Genomic DNA, 20,494 nt, shown 5'->3' with positions numbered 1-20,494 from the left:
ACTATATTGTAAAGGCAATGGTAAGGCATGGGATGTGGAGAACTGGGAGTAACTTGGCAAAATGCATGATTTGGGCAGATTTCTCTGGCATTGATCTACCCCAATTAGAAGAAGATCAAGATTTCAGACTTAGATTACAGTCAGCAAAGCTTATACATTAATATTGGTAATTAATCCAAATGGGATCCCGAATCAAAATCCTGGCATTCTAAATATGAAGTAGAAATGAGTCTAAGTCCTGCTGAGCACAGGAAATCAACCTGGCTGAAATTTAAGACAGAAAGTGAGTAAAGATGGCTTAGTGATACTCAACCTGATAGAATGGGAAAATCGCTAAAAGAGGAGTCAATGGGGGATGTTGCTGAAGGAGACACACAGAGTTTGAGGTGAGGTAACATTCGTGGGTTACTGAATTCATGCTTCTAGACATCCAGGAAAAGAGCAAAGTTTCATAAATATCCCTGTAAAGATAGCTACATGGGCAAACTGAAATGTATATAATTTACACACACACACACACACACACACACACACACATATATTACAAACCTCACTCTCTGCTAACTTGTATAACTACACAGCAATTGATACATTATTTTGGGAAAGATTCCTGTTTGGGTAATAAAATGAAACTATTTTGAAGCATAAATGAATTGTATTAGGTTGGTACACAAGTAATTGTGGTTTTCGCCATTGAAGGTAATTTCAGAAAAACACAATTACTTGTGGACCAATCCAATATATGTAACACATTGTATCTGTGTGTGACGTTTTTTCTTTTGGTGTCTGCAAAATGTGCTGAGTTTATTGCAGCCACAGTACTCCATAGGATTGCTTTGTGTATTTCAAGTCTTTACCCCCATCTGGGCTGGATACACTGAGTGCTAAATTCACTTCCTTGTCATTTTATTCTCCTCCTGTCAGCTTCCCATCCGTTGATCAAAAAATATCCAGAATCCCCAGAGTCACAAATAAGTTCTACATTTGGCCATTACATTGATCTTTCTTATTTAGCATACACTTAAAAACCATTTTCTATTGATCATAGTCCCCTCCTCAGTATCCAAACTCTAATTATTTTGAAATATTTTTATGTATACTTCCATTAGTTACTCCAGAGTTTGACAAATAATGGGAAGGAACATTTTAGTGTTTGTTTGTTTGTTTGTTTGTTTTGTTTTGTTTTTGGTCATGGAAAAGTATACTAGTCAATGGCCCTTTCTGATGCCCTGTGAAGTTCTGTGAGGATTTTTCCTGGTATCTTAATTGCAGTAGAATAGACACAGTGGTGTTCTGGCATCTCTCATCCAAAACAAACAGAAGGAATGTTGTATTAAAGATTTATATGGAGTAATGCTTCAAAACCAACCTGACCCATAGAAGAGCATAGCATGGTTCACTGCTGAGTCATTTGGTCAGAGACAGTCTGGAAAGATATTGTAAAGGAATCATATCCTCAAGAGAGTTACAGAGAGAAGTGGGTTGCCTCAGGATATTCCAGAAGGATATTTGCTCCAGGAAAAGAAAATATGTTAGAGAAACACTACAGAAATGATTTTCAAACTTGAGCATATATATAAATACCTGAAGGTCTCGTTAAAACATGACTGCTGAAATCCACACCCAGTAGATCAGGGATTGAGCCAGAGAATCTGTATTTCTAATAAGTCCCCAGGTGATGCTGCTGCTGTTGATTGGTAATCATTGGCTTAGAACATCACCAGAAAGAAAGGTTAGAGTCAGGCAGGAACAAGAAACATAATTTTTTTTGCTCCCAATTTTTTTCCAATTGTGCAGAGATTAATTTTCATAAAACACTATTTTGTTCATACTTTAAATTTGCTCAAATTGTTATTCTTCATTTTCTTCTCAATAAAACCATAAAAACAAACCCAAAAATGAAAATCTTCAGCAGTATTCCAAATCTTCCACCTATATCCCTGAAACACTGGTACCTTTGCTTGTTCTCAAAACATTTTTAAGCCTTCAATCCCTACATGTTTTGTTCATTCTGTTTGTTTTCCCTGGAATGCCATATTGTCTTCACCATCATTTTTGCCTTTCAAAGTCCAAAGCATTCTTTAAGACTCAACCTAATCCCTTCTCTTCATTAGGCTTTCTCTGATAAAGTGAAAACTTCTTACGCTGAACTTCTTGCAAACTTGTTTTTCCTCTTTTATTTTTTTTTCACAAAATCTTTTAGTGCCACCTATTATAGCTAGGGCAAAAAAGTAAATACTTTTATATTTAACTTTGTGAAGACCTTTTAATCTTCATAGTCACCTTATGAGGTAGATACTATTATTATCCTCATTTTACAGATAATTTACTTCTGTATACGTCATTTACTTCTTAAGTTTCGTGATATCAAACATATGATTTTAAGTACATTTGTGTTCCCCCAAAGTACCCATTACAGTGCCTTGCAAATAATAATGCTTATTAAAACAATTGCCGCATTCAATGTAGTCATCTTCTGTTTGCTATAAAACAGTAATAATAAAATATTCAAATTCTCATTCAGGTTAGTTCTTCAGGCTTCTATGTGAACGTAATTCTGATTATTAGGAAAGACTGGTTGTTGCAGTGGTACAAAGACCTGGTTCCCTGTCATCAGCTCAGGATAACTCTAAAGGGCCAATGCAGCCCAGAACTCCTGTGAGATTGACAGAAGGCCAGTGTTGAAACTGTATTGTAGCTTTACCCATTCCCACATGCTCTATTCTCACATGCCTTGACCTCAATGTCTCTCCCCAGCAAATAATCCTGCACACTAATTTCCATGTCTACAGAGTCTGTTTCCTGAATAACCCAATCTAAGAAAAAAGGAGTATGGGCGAACTACGTTTATTAACTTTTTTTAAAACTTTTTCAGAGACAGTGTTTTAGAGTGGAAATTGTACATGCTTTATAATCAGAGAGATTGGAGATTATCAGATATGGCCTCAGGGAAGTCAGTCTCTCTGAGCTTCCATTTCTCATTTCAGAAGGGATATCTAATTAGGATTAAAGGTGGCCCAAATAAAACACCTACCGTGGCATTTGACGAAATATGGGTACCAAGTACATTGAGGCCTATAAGTGGGTAAAGTCGAATCACTAAAAGCCTAAATATTTAGGGCACATCTTCTTAACCCTTCCCAGATGTGCTTTTCATTTATTATGTTGCGATACCATGCCTTGGTTTGTACTGAAAATTTCTACTTAAAGAAGCCACATGAATACCAAGTTAACCAACGTTCTATAGGAGATATTTTATTCCAAGTTTGAAAGTAGGGATTTTTTTTTTCCACACAAGAGACTGGGATTTATAAAGCTTCACCTCAGACAATGAGAGTTACATAACATCACTTGACACTTGCTTCTCCTGGCTTCCAAGGCCGACAGACTGGCTCTATGTTACAGCAGTGGTGTTGACTCCCTCTGCTGACATGTCGAATGCTCCTCTCTTGACCAACACTTTCCTTCCTATGATTTTATTTTGTTGTTATGGGCTTAGGATTTTGTTATATGTCTCTCTTTTGGAATATGTTAGACTAGACATAAAATTGATCTCCATGATTCTGAACTCTTGAATTCTCTCCCCCACCAAAATCTCCTGATATGGAATTTTTTTCTGTAAATTTCCTCACATGAAATACAATCTTCATTTTAATGACCTTCAAATTCTCAACCTCTTCTAATGTTCCTTGTCCATTACTCATCTTCAAACTTCTTCTGTATATTTTTGAACTTGAACCTTATCTTCAGCTCTCATAACATGAGCTAACTACCAGCCCTAGTACTAGCCACCACGCATTTAGTACTTGCTATGTACCAGGCAATATGCTAAATGCTTTACAGCACTGGTTCTCAAAGTGTGGTTTCCTGTCCAGCTGCAGCAGCATCACCACTATGAATTGTGAGAAACACAGTTTCTAGAGTTCCAACCCATATCTGGTATATTGGTAATTCTAGAGGTAGGGCCCAGAAATCTGTATTTTCACAAGTCCCTTGGGTGATTCTGATGCCTTCTGATAAGCTCCGATCTCTCTGATTACAAAGCATGTACAATTTCCACTCAGCTCCAGGTTTAAACATTTCAAGACTTCATACTTTCAATTTCTACTCTATGTAATCTTTCACTTGCTTCATGGCCCCATAATTTCTACCTTGTTGCTTACTAATCCTAGGTAAACCATGCTATACGTTTTATTTCCGTATTTATGTCTTCAATATTACTGGGGGAATAATACAATGCTGATAGTCTTTATTATAATAAATGTATATTTTTGCCCCTGAAGCAGTTTCCCATGTGACTTAGTGATTGTTCTTTGCCTTTTGTTGATTCACTGTAATATCTCTTAGAACTTGTTCCAAATACTCCCCACATTTTTTTTAGCTTACAATGCTATTTCTTGTTGACCAACAGATATCAATAGAAGCCCTCATCTCTGTTTTCCTGGAGATACTCCTGGAAAATAATATCATTTTCCACTTACTTTCTACCCACTTTAGAATCTCAGTATCTCTCATTTTTATTCATTTGTTCTTGTTTCTAAAAAAAAAACCAGGTTATCCTTTTCTTTGCCAAGATTGATTATTTATACTCTTGGTTCACTAGTTCTGTTTTTCTTTTCAGATATTACTCAATCAATTCTCTCATTCTCTCACCTGGAACTTCTCTCCCACACTTTTGGCCCCTTAACCCAATCAGCAAAATGTGTTTGGACTTTCCTTTTACTAAAGAGGAACAGCCTTTTTTTTTAAGTCTGCTATCAGCCATCTGCCCTCATTCTCTCTCTTTCACCTTCAGGTCATAGTCAAATTTCTTTAAAGAATAATCTCACATTTTTCCTTGAAATCCTTTGCCACTCATAATTGTGATGCCTCTTTTGTGCAGCTGTTTTCTCAAATGTAATCAATTAACTCTTAAACCAGGTCCCCTTTCATAACAAAAACATTTTCTCAATGTGTATTCATGTTTTCTCTTTAATCTCTCTGTGCTCACCTGACCATCTCTAGAGCAAAATTTTCCCTAACTTAGTTTCCATGACATTGGAATAATAGAACCCATGACTGTATCTTCGCCCATCTTTTTGGTAGTTCTTTGGTGTCCCTTCTTCTTTTAATCTAATAATTAACTTACTCATTAATTATTAAAATATTCACGAACATTTTTAGAGCCTATTTTCTGCCAAGCACTCAGTCAGGTGCTGGGGCTGTAACAGTTAAGAGGATACGCATGGTCCCTGCCCTCTCAGACTGAGCAGGTTAGTGTAGAAAATATAAATTGCAATGAAAAATCAGTACATTATTTTTCATCCTTATAATGACTTTATGTGGAGGGTACTATTTTTCACATTTTACAGATGAGAATATTGAGAAACAAGGAGGTCATATAGCTCTAAGCTTTTGTCCTGAGTACTTTTGTTGCTTCCTGTATTCTACCTCATAAACCTCACATTCTCCCAACAGTTGAACTCCATACACATGTCCAGAGCTCTAAAACACAAGAGCTAATACAGGCTCTAATGCAGAACCATTTCCATAGAGCAAAGCTTGAATTTCTAGATGTATAAGGATCTCCACCTGAACATCTCCCGCAGACCTTTGACTACAGCTGCCTAAAGAGAACTCATTATCTCACAACCTTTCCTAAACAAACATTAAAATAAAACTGAACAACTGCAAATTCCCTTCTTGGGTTCTCAACTCCTAAAAGTGTCACTATTTTTCTAGTTCTCCAGGGACAGAAAGTTAGAGATATCTTTAATAAATGCCTCTTCACATAATTGCTGCACGTTGTTAGTTACATCTCAGCAATGTCTCTTTTTAAACATCCTTATATTTCATTCTCCACAGCTGCTATCACTGTTCTTACCTTCATGATCTTTTACCTAGTGCTTCCACGGCCTCCTAAATGCTTTCTACAGCTCTACTATTTTCTGGTTCTAGATCATCTTATGAACCTGTTATATCAGATTAATCTTTTTGGTACATTCCTGGTCATGGAGGTCCCCTGCTCAGCATTTCTGGAGTGAAGTACAAATTGCCCAGGCTAGCAATTAGAACCCCACTTGACATCTTCCAAATCATTTCTTCTACTTTCCTCCAAGCACTGTATGCTCTGGGTAGAAGGGTAGACTATAGACTACTCCCTTCCTTTTTATTTCTGTCAGACAAAGTCGTATCTTAAGACTTCTGTCAAATGACCTCCCTTCAATGAAGTATCTCCAGACTTCACTGCCTTTTGAACTTTGCTAATGTGTTTGGTGTTCTCTTCTGGCACCATAGTCTGCCTAATACGGCACTTATTGGTATGTTGTCAAATTTCTCCTTCAAAGCAGGGGCAGGACGAGTTTTTTTCGCTCCCAAGAAAGGCCTTTACCATGGTAAATTAGGCTTAGTAAGTACTTCCTGAATTGAAATAGAATACTGGGTGTTTAAATTCAGATGAAAGCATGGAAAAAGAGAAAGGGTCAAACTAACTTATCAGTCATGCTAATTCAAATCACAACACATCTTTTGGTGCATTGACTATATTTCTGTCTTTATTTTTTTGTTCTTGGCATTTGCTCTTCTTATCTGTGGGTTAATAAGTGATTTGGCTACTTGTTAATACACACTTGAATAGCGCTGCATGTCTGGAAAATTCAACGATGGCCTCCTGGGAGGAACAGACTGCCCCTTAGAGGATATTACTTACATTTTCTTTCTAAATCAGGGTGTGTTTGTGGGGTGGTCACTGTGGATTGTTTTTCAGAGCTTCTCTTGAGAAAATGTAGAATGTTAAATTACCAAAATCTCTCTACCCTGTCATCAGCATTAGTATTCGTAATGATTTTATCAGGAGTAATTATTAATAACAATAATGAGAAGCTTGCCTGTAGGGTATTTTATCCTTTGGCACTGTGTTCATAAGTTATTTGGCCTCCACAGCATCCTGAAACCCCATGAAAACAGGGCTTGTTTTGTTATTTCAGATTATCTTACAAATAATGGCTCAGCCGATATTAGAAAGCAGGTTTGTTCATTTGTGTGTTGTAACTCAAAATATGGTTCTTGAATCAGCAGCCTCTGCCACACCATTAAAAATACAGAATATCAGGCCCCACTCCAGATCTACTGGATCAGAATCAGAACTGTAATAAAATCCCAAGGTTATTCCTGTGCAAAGTAAAGTTTGAGAAACACCCACTTTAAGTCCTAGAACAGAGCAACAAAAGGTATTTCATCCCTAGGGTACTGTAGTGTGTGCGTGCGTGTGATTTCATCCCTAGGGTACTGTAGTGTGTGAGTGCGTGTGCTTGTGTGAGAGAGAGGAGACAGACAGGTAAGAGGAGAGAAATCTCAGTAGGATATGGGTCCTTGCATGTGGGATTTGTGGATGTGGGACTCCCCTGCATACTTGCAGTAGCTTCACCAGATTTCGTTGCGTCTGCTGTCTAAGATTGTTGAGGTTAGCGTTATTTATAGTTAAATATGAGAGTTGAGAGTGTGGGGGAAGTTGTTGTCTGGTACTGCACCCAAACCAGGAGGATAAAGGAGGTAAGCACAAAATGAAAGCCCCCTTTTCGAGCCTCACTCAAAAAGCAGCTCACTCAAGCTCATTTCCGATATCTGTAGTTTCTAGATGCATTTCGCCTCCTCGTGTTTCCACTTAACACCCACGACCCACTCACTCCATTAAAGCTAGTTCCTCGCCTCTAGTCTCCAGGTTTCTTTTTTCCTGGTCATCAGTCTCGCTCTCTCCCGGCACCCTCAGGCCGCGGGCCCCTCCCTTCGCGCGGGCTCGCACCTCTCCCCAGCCTGGTGCACCTGGGCTGACGCCGGCTCGGGACTCGTGCGGAGCGCCGCGAGCGCGGCGGAGGCAGAGGCGCGCTGACTGCCACCTCCAGCCCGTGCCGGAGGGACAGCACGCGCTGCGCAACGGAGACCGTTCTCCTTGGCCGCCGCTCACGGCTCGCGGCGACCACCGCCGTTGAAGCTGCAGGCGGGCAGCCGTGCGTCTCCCGGGACAGCCAGCCCCGGCGGCTGCTCCTCCCGGATGCCAGGGCCAGGGCGCCGGGCGGCCGCCAGCAGGAAAATGAAGAGCTCGGTGGGAGGAAGGAGAGAAAAGCTCCTGGGGGCGCCGAAAGCTCAGCCCAGCCGCGGTAAGTTGAGTGCAAAAAGAGGTGTCTCGGTTCAGGTGGCGGAGTTCGTTGGGGCGCCGGGCAAGGAGCTAGGGTTGCGCCCCTGCGGGATACCAGGCGCGAGGGGCTGGGGCTCGCATGGGGGGCGCGGAATGGGCGTTCGCACCGCCCAGACCTTGGACCACCTTTTCGGTATCCCGCACTATCGGTCCACACACCCCAGCCTCTTCTCGGTGCCAAGGAGAAGAGATGTGAGGTTGAGGGGCCAGAGTGAAGAGCGCGGAGCTTGAGGGTCTCAGGTCACAGCTCATTGCCGAGAACCAAGGGGCAGGGGAGGCCGAGGCGGGGGGGGGGGGGGGGGGGCGAGGTCAGCCTGGTTCTGTCCAGAGTCGAGGGCTGGGCCACCCGGTAAGGACGTCCTGCTGTCTGTCTTTCACTGGGTGTGTGCGAGGCGTGCTCCCTCCTCGGGGGAAACCTGGCGAAGTTGTTGGGATAAAGAAACACAGCGGGACAGCTTCCTGCTTCCTTTTCATTTCCTTCTTCTTCTTCTTCTTTTTAAAACAAATACTTTAAAAAAACCTGAGATACACGCGTTTTGAGGGCAGGATGAGAAGCTCTTGAGTTATATGAAGCCTCCCTCCAAGGAAATCACTTTGACATGTAGGGTGGGGTTGGGAGGCTGAGTGTAAGCCAGGGCTCCTGAGTCTGATTGTCTTCTTGGCCAGCTAGTGCCTCTTTTTACGCTTCCATTGAGTACCTGGAGGAGCAAATTAGAAGAGAGCACAGAGTTGTGTACCTTTTGACCTCTTGCATTTTGAGAGATGTTTTATTGTGTGTATGAATTTGGGTCAGAGGACACCTGCAGCCTCCAAAATGGTGTCACCCTGTGTGAAATGCCCAATTCCAGATCTGTCCCCCTTACAATCAGGCTTGTCCACCTCATGTGTTTCTGGAGATTGTGCTGATGGGTGCTTTAGCCCGAGCTGGTCTGTGATTTCAAACGAGTGATGCGTGGTTTCTGGGCATTGGAGTGTCTTCAATTCTGGAACCTTGAACTGACTGAGAAGAACATCTGACATTCTGTAGGTATAACTAAGTACCCTAGAGCTGGCGCTGTTCTATGCTAATTCTGCGGTGTTCCCGGAATATGGTGGGGAAATCACCTCTGTTCTGCTGAGTCTGTTTGCTAGCTGGTCTGTGAAATGTGCCTTTCAGGTGACCACTGAATTCTGGTTCACGATGTTTTCTAAAACCGACTGGAAAGGTCTTCCTCCCTCTGGGTTGTCGTGCCACTCGTTGGCCTGTGCTGGTAATTCAGTCACACTACTCTGGTCTCTAAGCATGAAAGGCAAATATGGGTCATTTCAAATTATGTAGATTGATGCAACACAGCATGTCCGAGGTTTGCTGCAATTTCTTCACATTTCTTTCCAGATGTTTTTTAGAAATTAACTTGAGCACTCTCTTCATGGAGCTAAAATGTAGACTAGGGGAATGGGCAAACATCTTGAGTTAATGTATTATCTCAGATTTAAGGAAATGAAGTGCTGGAAGTTGTCTGTGTTAGGAGAAAGAGACCTGAGGCAAAAATCCGGGCTTCTGAATTATTTTTGCTCTATGACAATGTGGCTGAGAGATCTTTGGGGTTACCTAATAATAATAATAACACCTAAAATGTGTTTCCCATTCACTGAACACCAAACTCTACAGCTAATGTAAATGCCTAACAATCCCAAGAAGGTGGCGTTGTTACCATCTCCATTCTGTAGACAAGGAAAAGGAGATTTAGAGATGTTAAATTGGGAAAAGTCCCACATTTAGTGTTTTGTAATCCAAGATTGCAGAACTCCAAAGTCGGTTGTTAACCCCTACACAACCTCTTTGAGCCTCACTTGAAAAATGAGAGCAATAAACCTCTCTAAGTTTTCATTTCATGAAAAATTCATACGGTGATTGTAATACCATAGATTGATTCATACCCAACCATTTCAGGTATTTAATATAACAGAATGCAGAATTTGTAGATGTGAAATAAAATAAAAATTGTGTGGCACTTATATAATTCGGCCTGCCAGCTTTAGAGAGGGCAGAACACTGAGATCTTAGTGTTCATCTTGAATGACGTTCTTTGCGTCCTGTTATTGTAAATCAGTAGTGCTACATTATAGCCCTTGTCTTAACAATGTGTGATTTATAACATCAAACATGTCTGGTGCTAACATCGTATTTGTGTGACTATAGAGTTATCCTGAGGTCTACATGAACACTTTCATATTTCAGCCAGCTTATAATTAAAGCTCAGATCCTGACAGGATTTTAAATTTCCATTAAGAGGTACAAGCAGCTTGTTTTAAAATTTCCTTTTTATTTTAAACAGTATTTTCAAAACAATTACTACCCCTGCTGTGACTTGCTATTTACCAGGTGCATCAAAAGTTCAATAATGAAAATGTTTGCAATTCAAGGAAACAGTGTTTCATCTATAGTAACGAAGATTAGATGAGTCGCATCTAACTTAGTTTTTTTTGTAATTTAATTAAAATGTTGCATTTCTCATTGCTAAGTGTATGCAGGTAGCTGAGTATACAGTATCCATTATTTTCTTATAATCTCCAACTTCATAAATTCAGTACTTATGAGTTCTTCAGCTAAGTAATGTTAGTACTGTCTATAAAGATTTTGAGGTTTTAAAAGTAGGAGTAAGAACAAGTAAGATAACTTTGTCATGTTTCTTCACTAGCTGTAATTATACTTTATTTTGAGAGTGATGATATATTTTAAGTCACAGATCTCACTTATCCATACATGAATGGAATTATCAAAAGTTGTATAAACCCATTGGGATGCTAATGCTATTAATATTCCAAATTTGGGAGCAGCTTTGGAAAATAGAAAATCTTGGGGAAATTAACGATAATTTACTATGTTTCATTGTATTTGCATGGTATCTTACTGTTTCAAATAAATCTACATGTCTCATAATAACTTGCCTAGAGATTTGTTTTATTTTTTGGCAGTAGTTAAGGAGGTTTTTTATAGTAGCTAACATATTTAACCTTAGAAGAGTATTAAAATAATGAAACTAATTATGAACTTGAATCGTCAAACTGCAAAATGTTTCACGACAATGGGAGTCTTGTAAATGGTTAGCCTTATAATCACATGTATGTATTTTCTACTGTTTTAAAAATATTTGTTTCATATTCAAACAATAGGACTAATATTTTATTTGATATTATTTGGTGATTTGAACAACCAGTTCTCTGAAAGGTAATTTAAGCTCCATAAACATGAGTCACACTGACATCCCAGATTGAAGAAACTAATATTGGAAAAGGATCTGTAATTTTGAATGTTTCAAGAGCTTGGAACTCAAGGTAGATGGTACTTCTTAGTTTTGTGACAAGGACTCTAAAGTGAGAAATTGAATAAAATAAAGCCGGTGAGTTGAAAATCAAGCAAGTGCTTAAATTGCCACTTAGGAAGCTGAGATCAGCTTCTGTAGATTACACACCCAAAAACTGCCAGTGTAATTTATATTTTGAACAAATAGATGACACACGGGAGATCATTTAAAACATTCTAGTATATTAAAAATGTATTTACTTCTACTTTTTTAGAGCCTGGTAAAGCTAGTGATGTCTTCCTGCTATGGATTGAATGTTTATATCTCCCCCAAATTCATATTGTGGAGCCCTAGCGCTTAATGGGATAGTATTTGAGGTGAAGCCTTTGAGAAATGATTCGGGTTAGATGAGGTTATAAGGGTAAAGCCCCTGTAATGGGATTAGTGCTCTCATAAGATGAGGAAGAGATGAGGACCCTTTCTTTGTCATGTGAAGATGCAGCAAGAAGATAGCCATCTGCAGACCAGGAAGAGGGCCCACCGCAGTCATTGAATCTGCTGGCACCAAGATCCTGGTCTTCACAGCCTCCAGAACTGTGAGAAACAAATGTTTATTGTTTAGCTACCTAGTTCATAGTATTTTGTTGTAGCAGTCCATACTGATTAAGACACTCCCCATTTTGGAATAACTCATGATTAACATAAAAAAATTTGCAATTAGAGGAAGTTGAAGGACACCCAGGGGCAGAGATGAATCAAATTATTTTACAAGGCCTTTATCCTATTATAAATGTGGTTTCAATCATATTCAGATAATTCTGTACTACTTCTAGTAGTGTGCCTAGATTGGGATATGTCTCAAAGAGTATCTTATTCCTAACCTCCTGATAAACCAGTAGAGTATACTAGAACACAGTTTTAGAATAGGATAGAGACCTTTAGATCGCTTACTTTATTTATTTACCTATAATGTCATCCTAACATGTGTTTAATTTTTTGCCTTATTTGCAACACATAGGGACAGTTCTCTTTATGGAATTATATCTACCAAAACAAGCCAGCATGTAGCATTTCAAAACAGGTCTTTTCAGTGAGAAGTTTCCAGTAAGAGAGTTTTCATTTTCCTTCCTTGCAGTTATGTAGCCCATCTTTCAGGAAACAGTACTGATATTGTTGTGCCTTGATTAGTCATTAGACCTATTTGTCCCCATGAGAATAAAATGCGTTATTATGCCACAGTGTTAGGAAGTTCCATTTGAGGATTTTCCTGAGAGTCTCTCATAACATGAGGTCAGATGTTCCTTGTTAACTTTTTTTGTTATCTTATGTGTTCTGATTTTATTACTGAAGAGTTATTCTCCGCAATTTGTATAATAGAAGAGATTATTAGAGACTTCTTTTTCCTTTGCTTCTCCAACAGTCTCCATCTATCCTCAACTGAAATGAAAGAAAAAAAGAATGAAATGTATCTTTTCTTTCAGGTGCTCCTTAAACAAAAGAATAACACAGGAAACTCCAGAAGGCATTCTGAAAAAAAAAATCTAGATTTTAAAATTGTATTTAGTTAAGTACAACTTCCAGGAGTTAGGTGTCTCAGTTTCCTAAAGCCATCCAGATCACCTGGAATGTAAAGAACAAAGGTTCCAGGTACTGGACCGAGTTATCAGGTGGCTATAAATTCTACATTCACAGTAACTTCATAGTATATTCTATTCATAGTAAAACTTGACATCAAAATCATAGAGAAAAACAGTTATTTAGCATAGTGTAGCATTTTAAGAGTATGAGTTTAAGAACTAGACTGGCTGGATTTGAATCCTTGTTTTTTTTCTTTAAAAGTGGTGAGAATTTAATCAAGTTATTGCACCTCTCTTTACTTCAGTGTCCTCATCTATAAACTAGTGAAAATAAATCTCAGAGCACTGATTGAAGACTTAATAAGGTGATACACGTAAAGTGTTTTGAATAGTCTAGTACCTAGTAAGGCATAAATGTTAGCCATTTTTATTATCATCATATATTAGTTTTCTATGGCTACTGTACCAAGATTGCTATAAATTGGAGGCTTAATAGGAATATATTCTTTTAAAATTCTAGAGCCAGATGTTTGAAATTAGTATCACTGGCCAGAAGCCAGATGTTGGCAAAGATTTGCTCTCTTAGAAGGCTTTACGGGAGAATCTTTTCCTGGCCTCTTCCAGCTTCTGTTGCCATTCCTTGGCTTGTGGCCACATCACTCCAATCTCGGCCTTTGTCTTCACTGCCTTCTTCTCTGAGTGTCTGATCTCTCTTTGTTTCTCTTTTGTAAGGACAATTATATTTGCATTTAAAGCCTACCCTTATAATCCAGGAAAATCTCACTTAAAAATCCTTAATGTAACAACATGTGAAAAACCCTTTTTCCAAATAAGGTTGTCATTTACAGGTTCTAAGGATTACGAACTAATGTATTTTCAGTAAGGACTGAAGAGTACAGGAGTAGGAGGAGGATGTGCATTATTTTGTCTACCACAATCATCTTTTAAAAAATATTATGCAAGATGTGTGAAAAGACAGCAGACCCAACATAAGTAAAATATAAAAAATGCAGGAAGGACCAGAAATTTATTTTTAAAGTACATTATTTTAATATGTTTTAATTTTGATCAGATTGTGAATCAAAGATGTACAGGGCAATCAATTATTTTCTGTTCTCTTCACTCTAACATAATGCACTCAATAAATATTGTATGAGTGATTACTGTGTACCTGGAGAGTGCTAGTGCTGGGAATATCAAAGTTGACAGAAAAAGTGAGACCCTGTCCTCATGGAGTGTAAAGACCAGTGTATAAATAATAGCATTACCCTAGACAGTGACTACCTTATTAGTATTGAGTACTTGTATTGGGTGTAGTTGGCTCTTTATGTTTAACCTCAGCATTTTAGGGGCAAGGAAGTATGATTAAACTGCTTTTAGAGATAAGAAACTATGCCAAAGAATATATACACAGCCAGGAAGGACCAAATTTTGACCTCTGCTTCCTCTGATTGATTGTACTGTATATAACCTGAAACAAGGTAAAGAATAAGGACAAGCTTAAAAAATATTAAAAAAAATTTTAGCTTATCTTTAAGAATCTATTGTTTCTGAAATTTTCACAAATAAAAATCCTGAATCCCCAACTAATGGTGCTTATTTTGGGAAACAATAAATACTGTGAGGTACAATAAATCCTACAGGAATAATAATAACAACAGAAACATATTAACAGTTTCCTTTGGCAAATTTAATGGAAGTGAATGCTATGTCTAGGGGCTTTATCTTTTCACCTCTTTCAGAGGATGCTATGGGGTTCATTTTAAGTCATCATTTGTTCTACAGGGAGGAAAGACCAAAAGTATTTGCAGTACAAAAGAAACTATATCAAACACTATGTTAAATGACAAGTGTTTATGGTAAAAAGCTGAGGAATTAGTAATAACCATTTTTGTTTTCTTGCACCTTTGAATTCCCCAAAGTCTTAATTGCCTTATTTTGGTGGTGTGTTAAATTGAACAGACAGAGATGTTTTCCTTTGTTTCATACCATAGAAGACTCTGTACAGTATGTTTGTGAAAGATTGAACTAAAATAATGAAAGTTTGTTTGCAAACAAAAAAAAATTTTTTTAGAAAGATAAACATCTCGTCGACTGACCACATAATGTAATTACATAGAAATATCAGCTAATGAGATGTTCTGGTTAGTTGGGCTTGGGTTTAACCAGAAAGGTAAGAACCATTTTTTAGAATTCTTTTTTGTTTTTCAATTTTTTTTCTTAGATATTAGTTGATATTTCACCCTCAGTGAATAGACAATGTTTACTTATTTATACTTTATCTTGTTTATTTTTGCCATAAATATATATAATATGAAATGTATCATCTTAATCATTTTAAGTGCACCGCTCAGTGTACATTCATACTGTTGTGCAAACATCACCATCATCCATCTCTAGAACTCTTTTCATCTTACAAAACTGAAACTCTATATCCATTAAACAGTTGTTCCCCATTCTTCCCTGCCCACAGCCCCTGGCAACCACCATGCTTTTTTCTGTCTCTATGATTGATTTCGATTACTTTAAGTACCTCATATAAGTGGAATCATACAGTATTTGTCTTTTTGTAATTGGCTTATTTCACATAATTTGATTTCATCCATGTTGTAACATGTGTCAGAATTTCCTTCCTTTTTAAGGCTAAATGATATTCCACTGTGTGTATATATGACATTTTACATTTCTTGTCAACTTTCCATAGACACTTAGATTGCTTTTGTTTAGCTGTTGTATAAAGCTGCTTCGGTTTAATGTTGCTATAAACATGACTGCACAGATATCCCTTAAGACTCTACTTTCAATCCTTTTGGAATATATTCAGAAGCGGAATTGCTAGATGACATAATACTTCTAATACTTAGAGGAACTGCCATACTGTTTCCACAGTGACTGTACATTTTATATTTCCACCAAAAGCATACAAGTTTTCTAATTTTTCCACATCTTCACCAATGCGTATTTTCTATTTTTTTTTGATAGTAGCTATCCTAATGGGGGTGAAGTGGTATCTAATTGTAGTTTTGATTTATATTTTCCTAATGGTTAGGGATGTTGCGTCTCTTTTCATGTGCTCGTTAGCCATTTGTATGTCTCCTTTAAAGCAATATTTAGTCAAGTCCTTTGCCCATTTTTAATCAGGTTGTTTTGTTGTTGCATTTTAGGAGTTCCATGTATATTCTAGATATTAATCCTTAATCTGATATATGATTTGTAAATATTTTCTCCCATTCTGTGGTTATCTTTTATTTTGTTGATATGGCCTTTTTGCACAAAATTTTAAAATTTTCATAAAGTCCTATTTGTCTATTTTTTGTCATTGTTGCAAGTGCCTTTGATGTCATATCCCAAAACTCATTGCTTATTCTAAACCTTTGTTTAAAATAATGGGTTTAAGATGACTTTAAAAAGTATGTAAAGGATCACTAAATCAAATTCCAAAAAAATAAGAGCCTAGAATGATTATGAAATAACTATAATTACAGAATAGAATATGAATACTATCACAAACATAATGTTGAGCATCAAGAGGTAGAAACCCCATAAAGGATGATGCATTTAAGTGAAGTTGAATATTAAGCAAAGCTAACTCATAAGCACATTGTGGCTAATGTTGAGGGAGAAGGTAAGATGCCAAAATGTTCTGCTTCGTGCTTTGGGGTGTTGGTTACCTAGGAGTGTTCACTTGTAAGAATTAATTGAGTTGTATAAATATGATCTATTCAGTACTCTGTATTTGAATTATACTTTTAAAAAGTTTAAAAAGTGAAGCATTGAGACACTCATGGTAAAGAGAAATTTCCTTAAGAGTAGAAAAGATAAGTAAAGAAGTACTCAAACCTATGTTCTGTAAGAATGCACACTCACCAGACTTGGTACATCAATTTAACCATAAGTTTTTAAACAGCCATTAGACCCAAGGAAGCAGATATAATCAGAATACTATTTTTTCCAGATAAAAAACCATTCTTGGTACTCAATCTGAAAAAAATGTTTCTCATGAGTCTTCATAAAGAAGGAATTGAATGGCCCAGTGAGCAACATCCTTGTTAATGTAGCAAAGATTTGAACAGGAATCATACTTACAGAATATAAAGAAGTTTAGTTATTGGATGCCTCCTTGTCCAACTTCAAACATTTTAATTTCTAGAATGATGAGGGGGCTACATACCTCTTAGACAATGGCCTATCCATTTTGCCCCTTTTAATGATGCTTTTGACAGTGGGTACGGGTCAGTGAGCTTGAGCTCATGTATTCTGACAAATTCTGAGTGCTCATAGACTTTGTGATGGTTTAGAAGCTGGGGTCTGCTTGACTCTTTGGGGAATCTGAGAAAATTGATTCCTTCCAGGAAAGAAAGAGTACCTCTAAGGTGGCAGTAGTGGGCAAGGTCCAGTGGGCAAGGTCCAGGCAGTGGTAGACCTTGCCCTCTACTGCCATCTCAGAGATATACTCTCTTGCCTGGAAAATACCAATTTCTTGGGTTCTCCGAAGAGGAACTTCTTAATAAGTAATAAGTAGGGCACAGCAAACTAAGTTGGACTTCCCTGGATAATTCAGTTCTTTGCTGATCTCGTAGAACATCAGTAATCTCGACAGTGAGTTCTGTGACAGTAGAGATTTTGTTTTATTACTCTTTCTGCCTCTTGCAATGCCTGTCAGTGACTTGAACAAAGTAGGGGCCCCCAAACATTTGTGAAACAAATAATTAAATTCGGCTGCCTGGTAGACATAGGGGTTGTAGAAAATTGAGTTGAATAGCTGTCAGAGTCTAAACATATTCTGCAATTTGCCTTAGAAACAGCATAATATTCTGTCATCTAGGAGTGTTCCCTTGTAAAAATTCATTGAGTTTTATAAATATGATCTATGCAGTACTCTATTTGAATTATACTTTTAAAAAGTTTAAAAAGCTAGGCATTGAGATGCTCATGATAAAGATAAATTTCCTTAAGAGTAGGAACGGTAAGTAAAGAAGTACTCAAACCTATGTTCTGTAAGATATGATTTTGATATGCCTTTCCATTTGTTCTCTCCCAAATAAAGTAGACACATCTCAATTACTGGTTAATTGACAGCTTCTAGGAGATTGAGTTAAAAAAGTATTTGAGAACCTCATAAAGAAGAGTTTGACCTTAGAAAATTGCTTTCAATATACAGTTTTTCAGTTCCTATGGAATTTGGTGAACAGTTGGATCTGTAACAATTTTTTATTAGTGGCATAATTTTTAATTATTCAGAAATTTGTCTAAACCAATATATTCCACGTTGATTCTTCATAAATAAAAAAAAATCAATGCAAGTTAATCTGAAGAGATGATACTTAAAAATAGTTTTCTCTTTTCAGATCATGAATGAGAACATGTGTTCTTAATTTAAATTTTTAAGAATTGAAGAACCACTACAAAAAAAGCCAGGAAAAAGAATTCCTTTCTTAAAAAGTTGCCCTTAACAAAAGTAAAAGTTTCCATAATTCAGAAGTTTTAGCAGGCGTAAAGGATTTGAAAAAACCAAATAGCATACATCCATATTAATATATTAATAATATAATTATAACTAATAACAACAAAAGTCTGCCATTAGAAATGATGGGATTTACATTTCTATGTCTATTTAGAGCAAAATGTTTTTATTTTTCCTGCTAGTTCATATACTAAAAACTTATGTTGAAATAGTATTTCACAGAACACAAAAGTTACTGTTGGAATTATTGTTTCTTCCCACAAATTAGGTGGGTAGGCCTTACTTTCTTTTTTTAGATAAGGAAGCAAAACTAAGAAAGGTCAAGTGATTTCCGAGATCAAGTAATGTGTGGGTGGCAACATTAAATAGTGAACTATTTTTGACTCAAAGCCTGGTCTCTCTGCTGCCCTGAATAGTTTCCTCCTCTTTCCACATATACAGAGAAATAGTTTCTGCTAAGTCTATCATACGTTGGAATGATTCACTGGAGGAAAATGATAGTACATGAATGGAATGGAGATGAGAACAATCAATAAATGACAGTATTAAGGGAGCACTAATGAAACTTTAATTTGAAAACTGCTTCAAAATGTACTCCAAGATAGGCTTCATAACCATAGTCAGATTTGATGTGAAGATAACCTACTTTTATGCGAATGCTGAAGTGACTTTAACAGTTTTGTACCTTGATGTGGTCCTTAAGGAAAATTGTCAGGGCCATTAATAAGTTTCTAAATTGATTAGGCTAATTTGGTTCTCTAAAAGACATCTTCCTATAAATTAATGCTACTTATTACATTCTGATTACAGCAAATTGCTTGCTTTCCATGCCCAAGTTTGAAAGTTTCCAGTCTCTGCATTTTTGTCCTTTCCCAGTTGTTGGCTTTCTATTTAGTCTTGCCACATTGGAACAATGAATCATCTTGTCCATTAGCTGAGTTTGGAAATTCTGTGTTATTCAATGAATTTGTTTTTACATCATCCCTTTGATAATTCAAAACCTGGCAACTTAACTGCTTTCCCAGATGTGTTTGTGATGCAACATCAACTAGTTTTGTTTTGAGCGGCAAAGGCTGTGACTTTTTTTCCTCATAAATGAAATGGGATATTTTAATAATCGACCTTGTGTATCAGAATAACAAAAGGTTTGGGTAATAATAGTGATTGATCTCTAGAGAGGTCGCATAATCAAATAATATTAGAAGGTTCTCAATTTGTATAACCTGAAGGAAACAAAAATGTGCCAACTGAGTGATCGCCCCGATTAATAGCATCTCATAGGAATACAGTTATTCATTTCTGTTTCATAAATTCCCACTAAAGGAGAGTCTAAACATTAAAGTTGAAGCGTTGTTTCTTGGTTTCTAACAGTTAAAGCATGAACAGAGGAGTGAGACAATGTATGTCAACACAAAGTGCCTTTCATGCTCTCTACTGTGAATAGGGCATATGAGGACTTGGTATTCGTTCCACCTTGAAAGAGTTCTTAAGACTTCATGTCATTACTTTGTTACTGAAATAAACAGCCATGAATCTTGGAAGCTGGCTCTTACTAAGGTTTTAATAAATCGAGTCTAAGAAATGATAAAATTAATATATTATTAAAATTTAGATGATTATCGTCGAGTATATAGAAAACAGAGTGGAACATGTCCTTTAAGATACTGCCAAGTACTGTGCAATCTTTATTGTGTTTGGAACAAAACCTGTGGCACTGACTTCATGAGTGCGTCTGTGTATGGATGGGAGTATAATGTGTGCATACAAACTGAAACAGTTTGGAAGTCATTGAGAGGCTAGTTTGAGGATGGCTTGGCATACCTTCGTGGAAAATAATAAAAGTAGTTTGGCCTAAAAGAACGTTAAGTACCAGGCACATGTTTTAAAGAAAGAAATAATGCTTTTCATTACTAGCTATGGTTTATTTAGCATTTGGCCTCTTAGTTCCTAAAATTTTTCAGAAAATGAGACAAGTTGTAAGAATTAAGCTGTG

At 37.2% G+C, this 20,494-nt stretch overlaps 1 protein-coding gene across 2 annotated transcripts in view; it reads left to right on the top strand.

The window, feature by feature from the left end:
- Positions 1-7,666: 7,666 nt before the first annotated feature.
- The window catches only part of ZNF385D (zinc finger protein 385D), a 943,735-nt gene continuing 930,907 nt past the window's right edge, over positions 7,667-20,494 (top strand). For both annotated transcript variants that reach the window (XM_019024766.4, XM_019024765.4), the window contains exon 1: positions 7,667-8,135. In XM_019024766.4, coding sequence (XP_018880311.3) covers positions 8,030-8,135 — 106 coding nt within the window. In that variant the 5' untranslated portion in view covers positions 7,667-8,029. The remainder of the gene's footprint in view (positions 8,136-20,494) is intronic.

The sequence above is a fragment of the Gorilla gorilla genome, chromosome 2, assembly GCF_029281585.2.
Source record: "Gorilla gorilla gorilla isolate KB3781 chromosome 2, NHGRI_mGorGor1-v2.1_pri, whole genome shotgun sequence".
Taxonomy (NCBI): Eukaryota; Metazoa; Chordata; class Mammalia; order Primates; family Hominidae; genus Gorilla; species Gorilla gorilla.
Note: the sequence above shows the minus strand (reverse complement) of the source record. Positions and strands in the feature narration are given on the sequence as shown.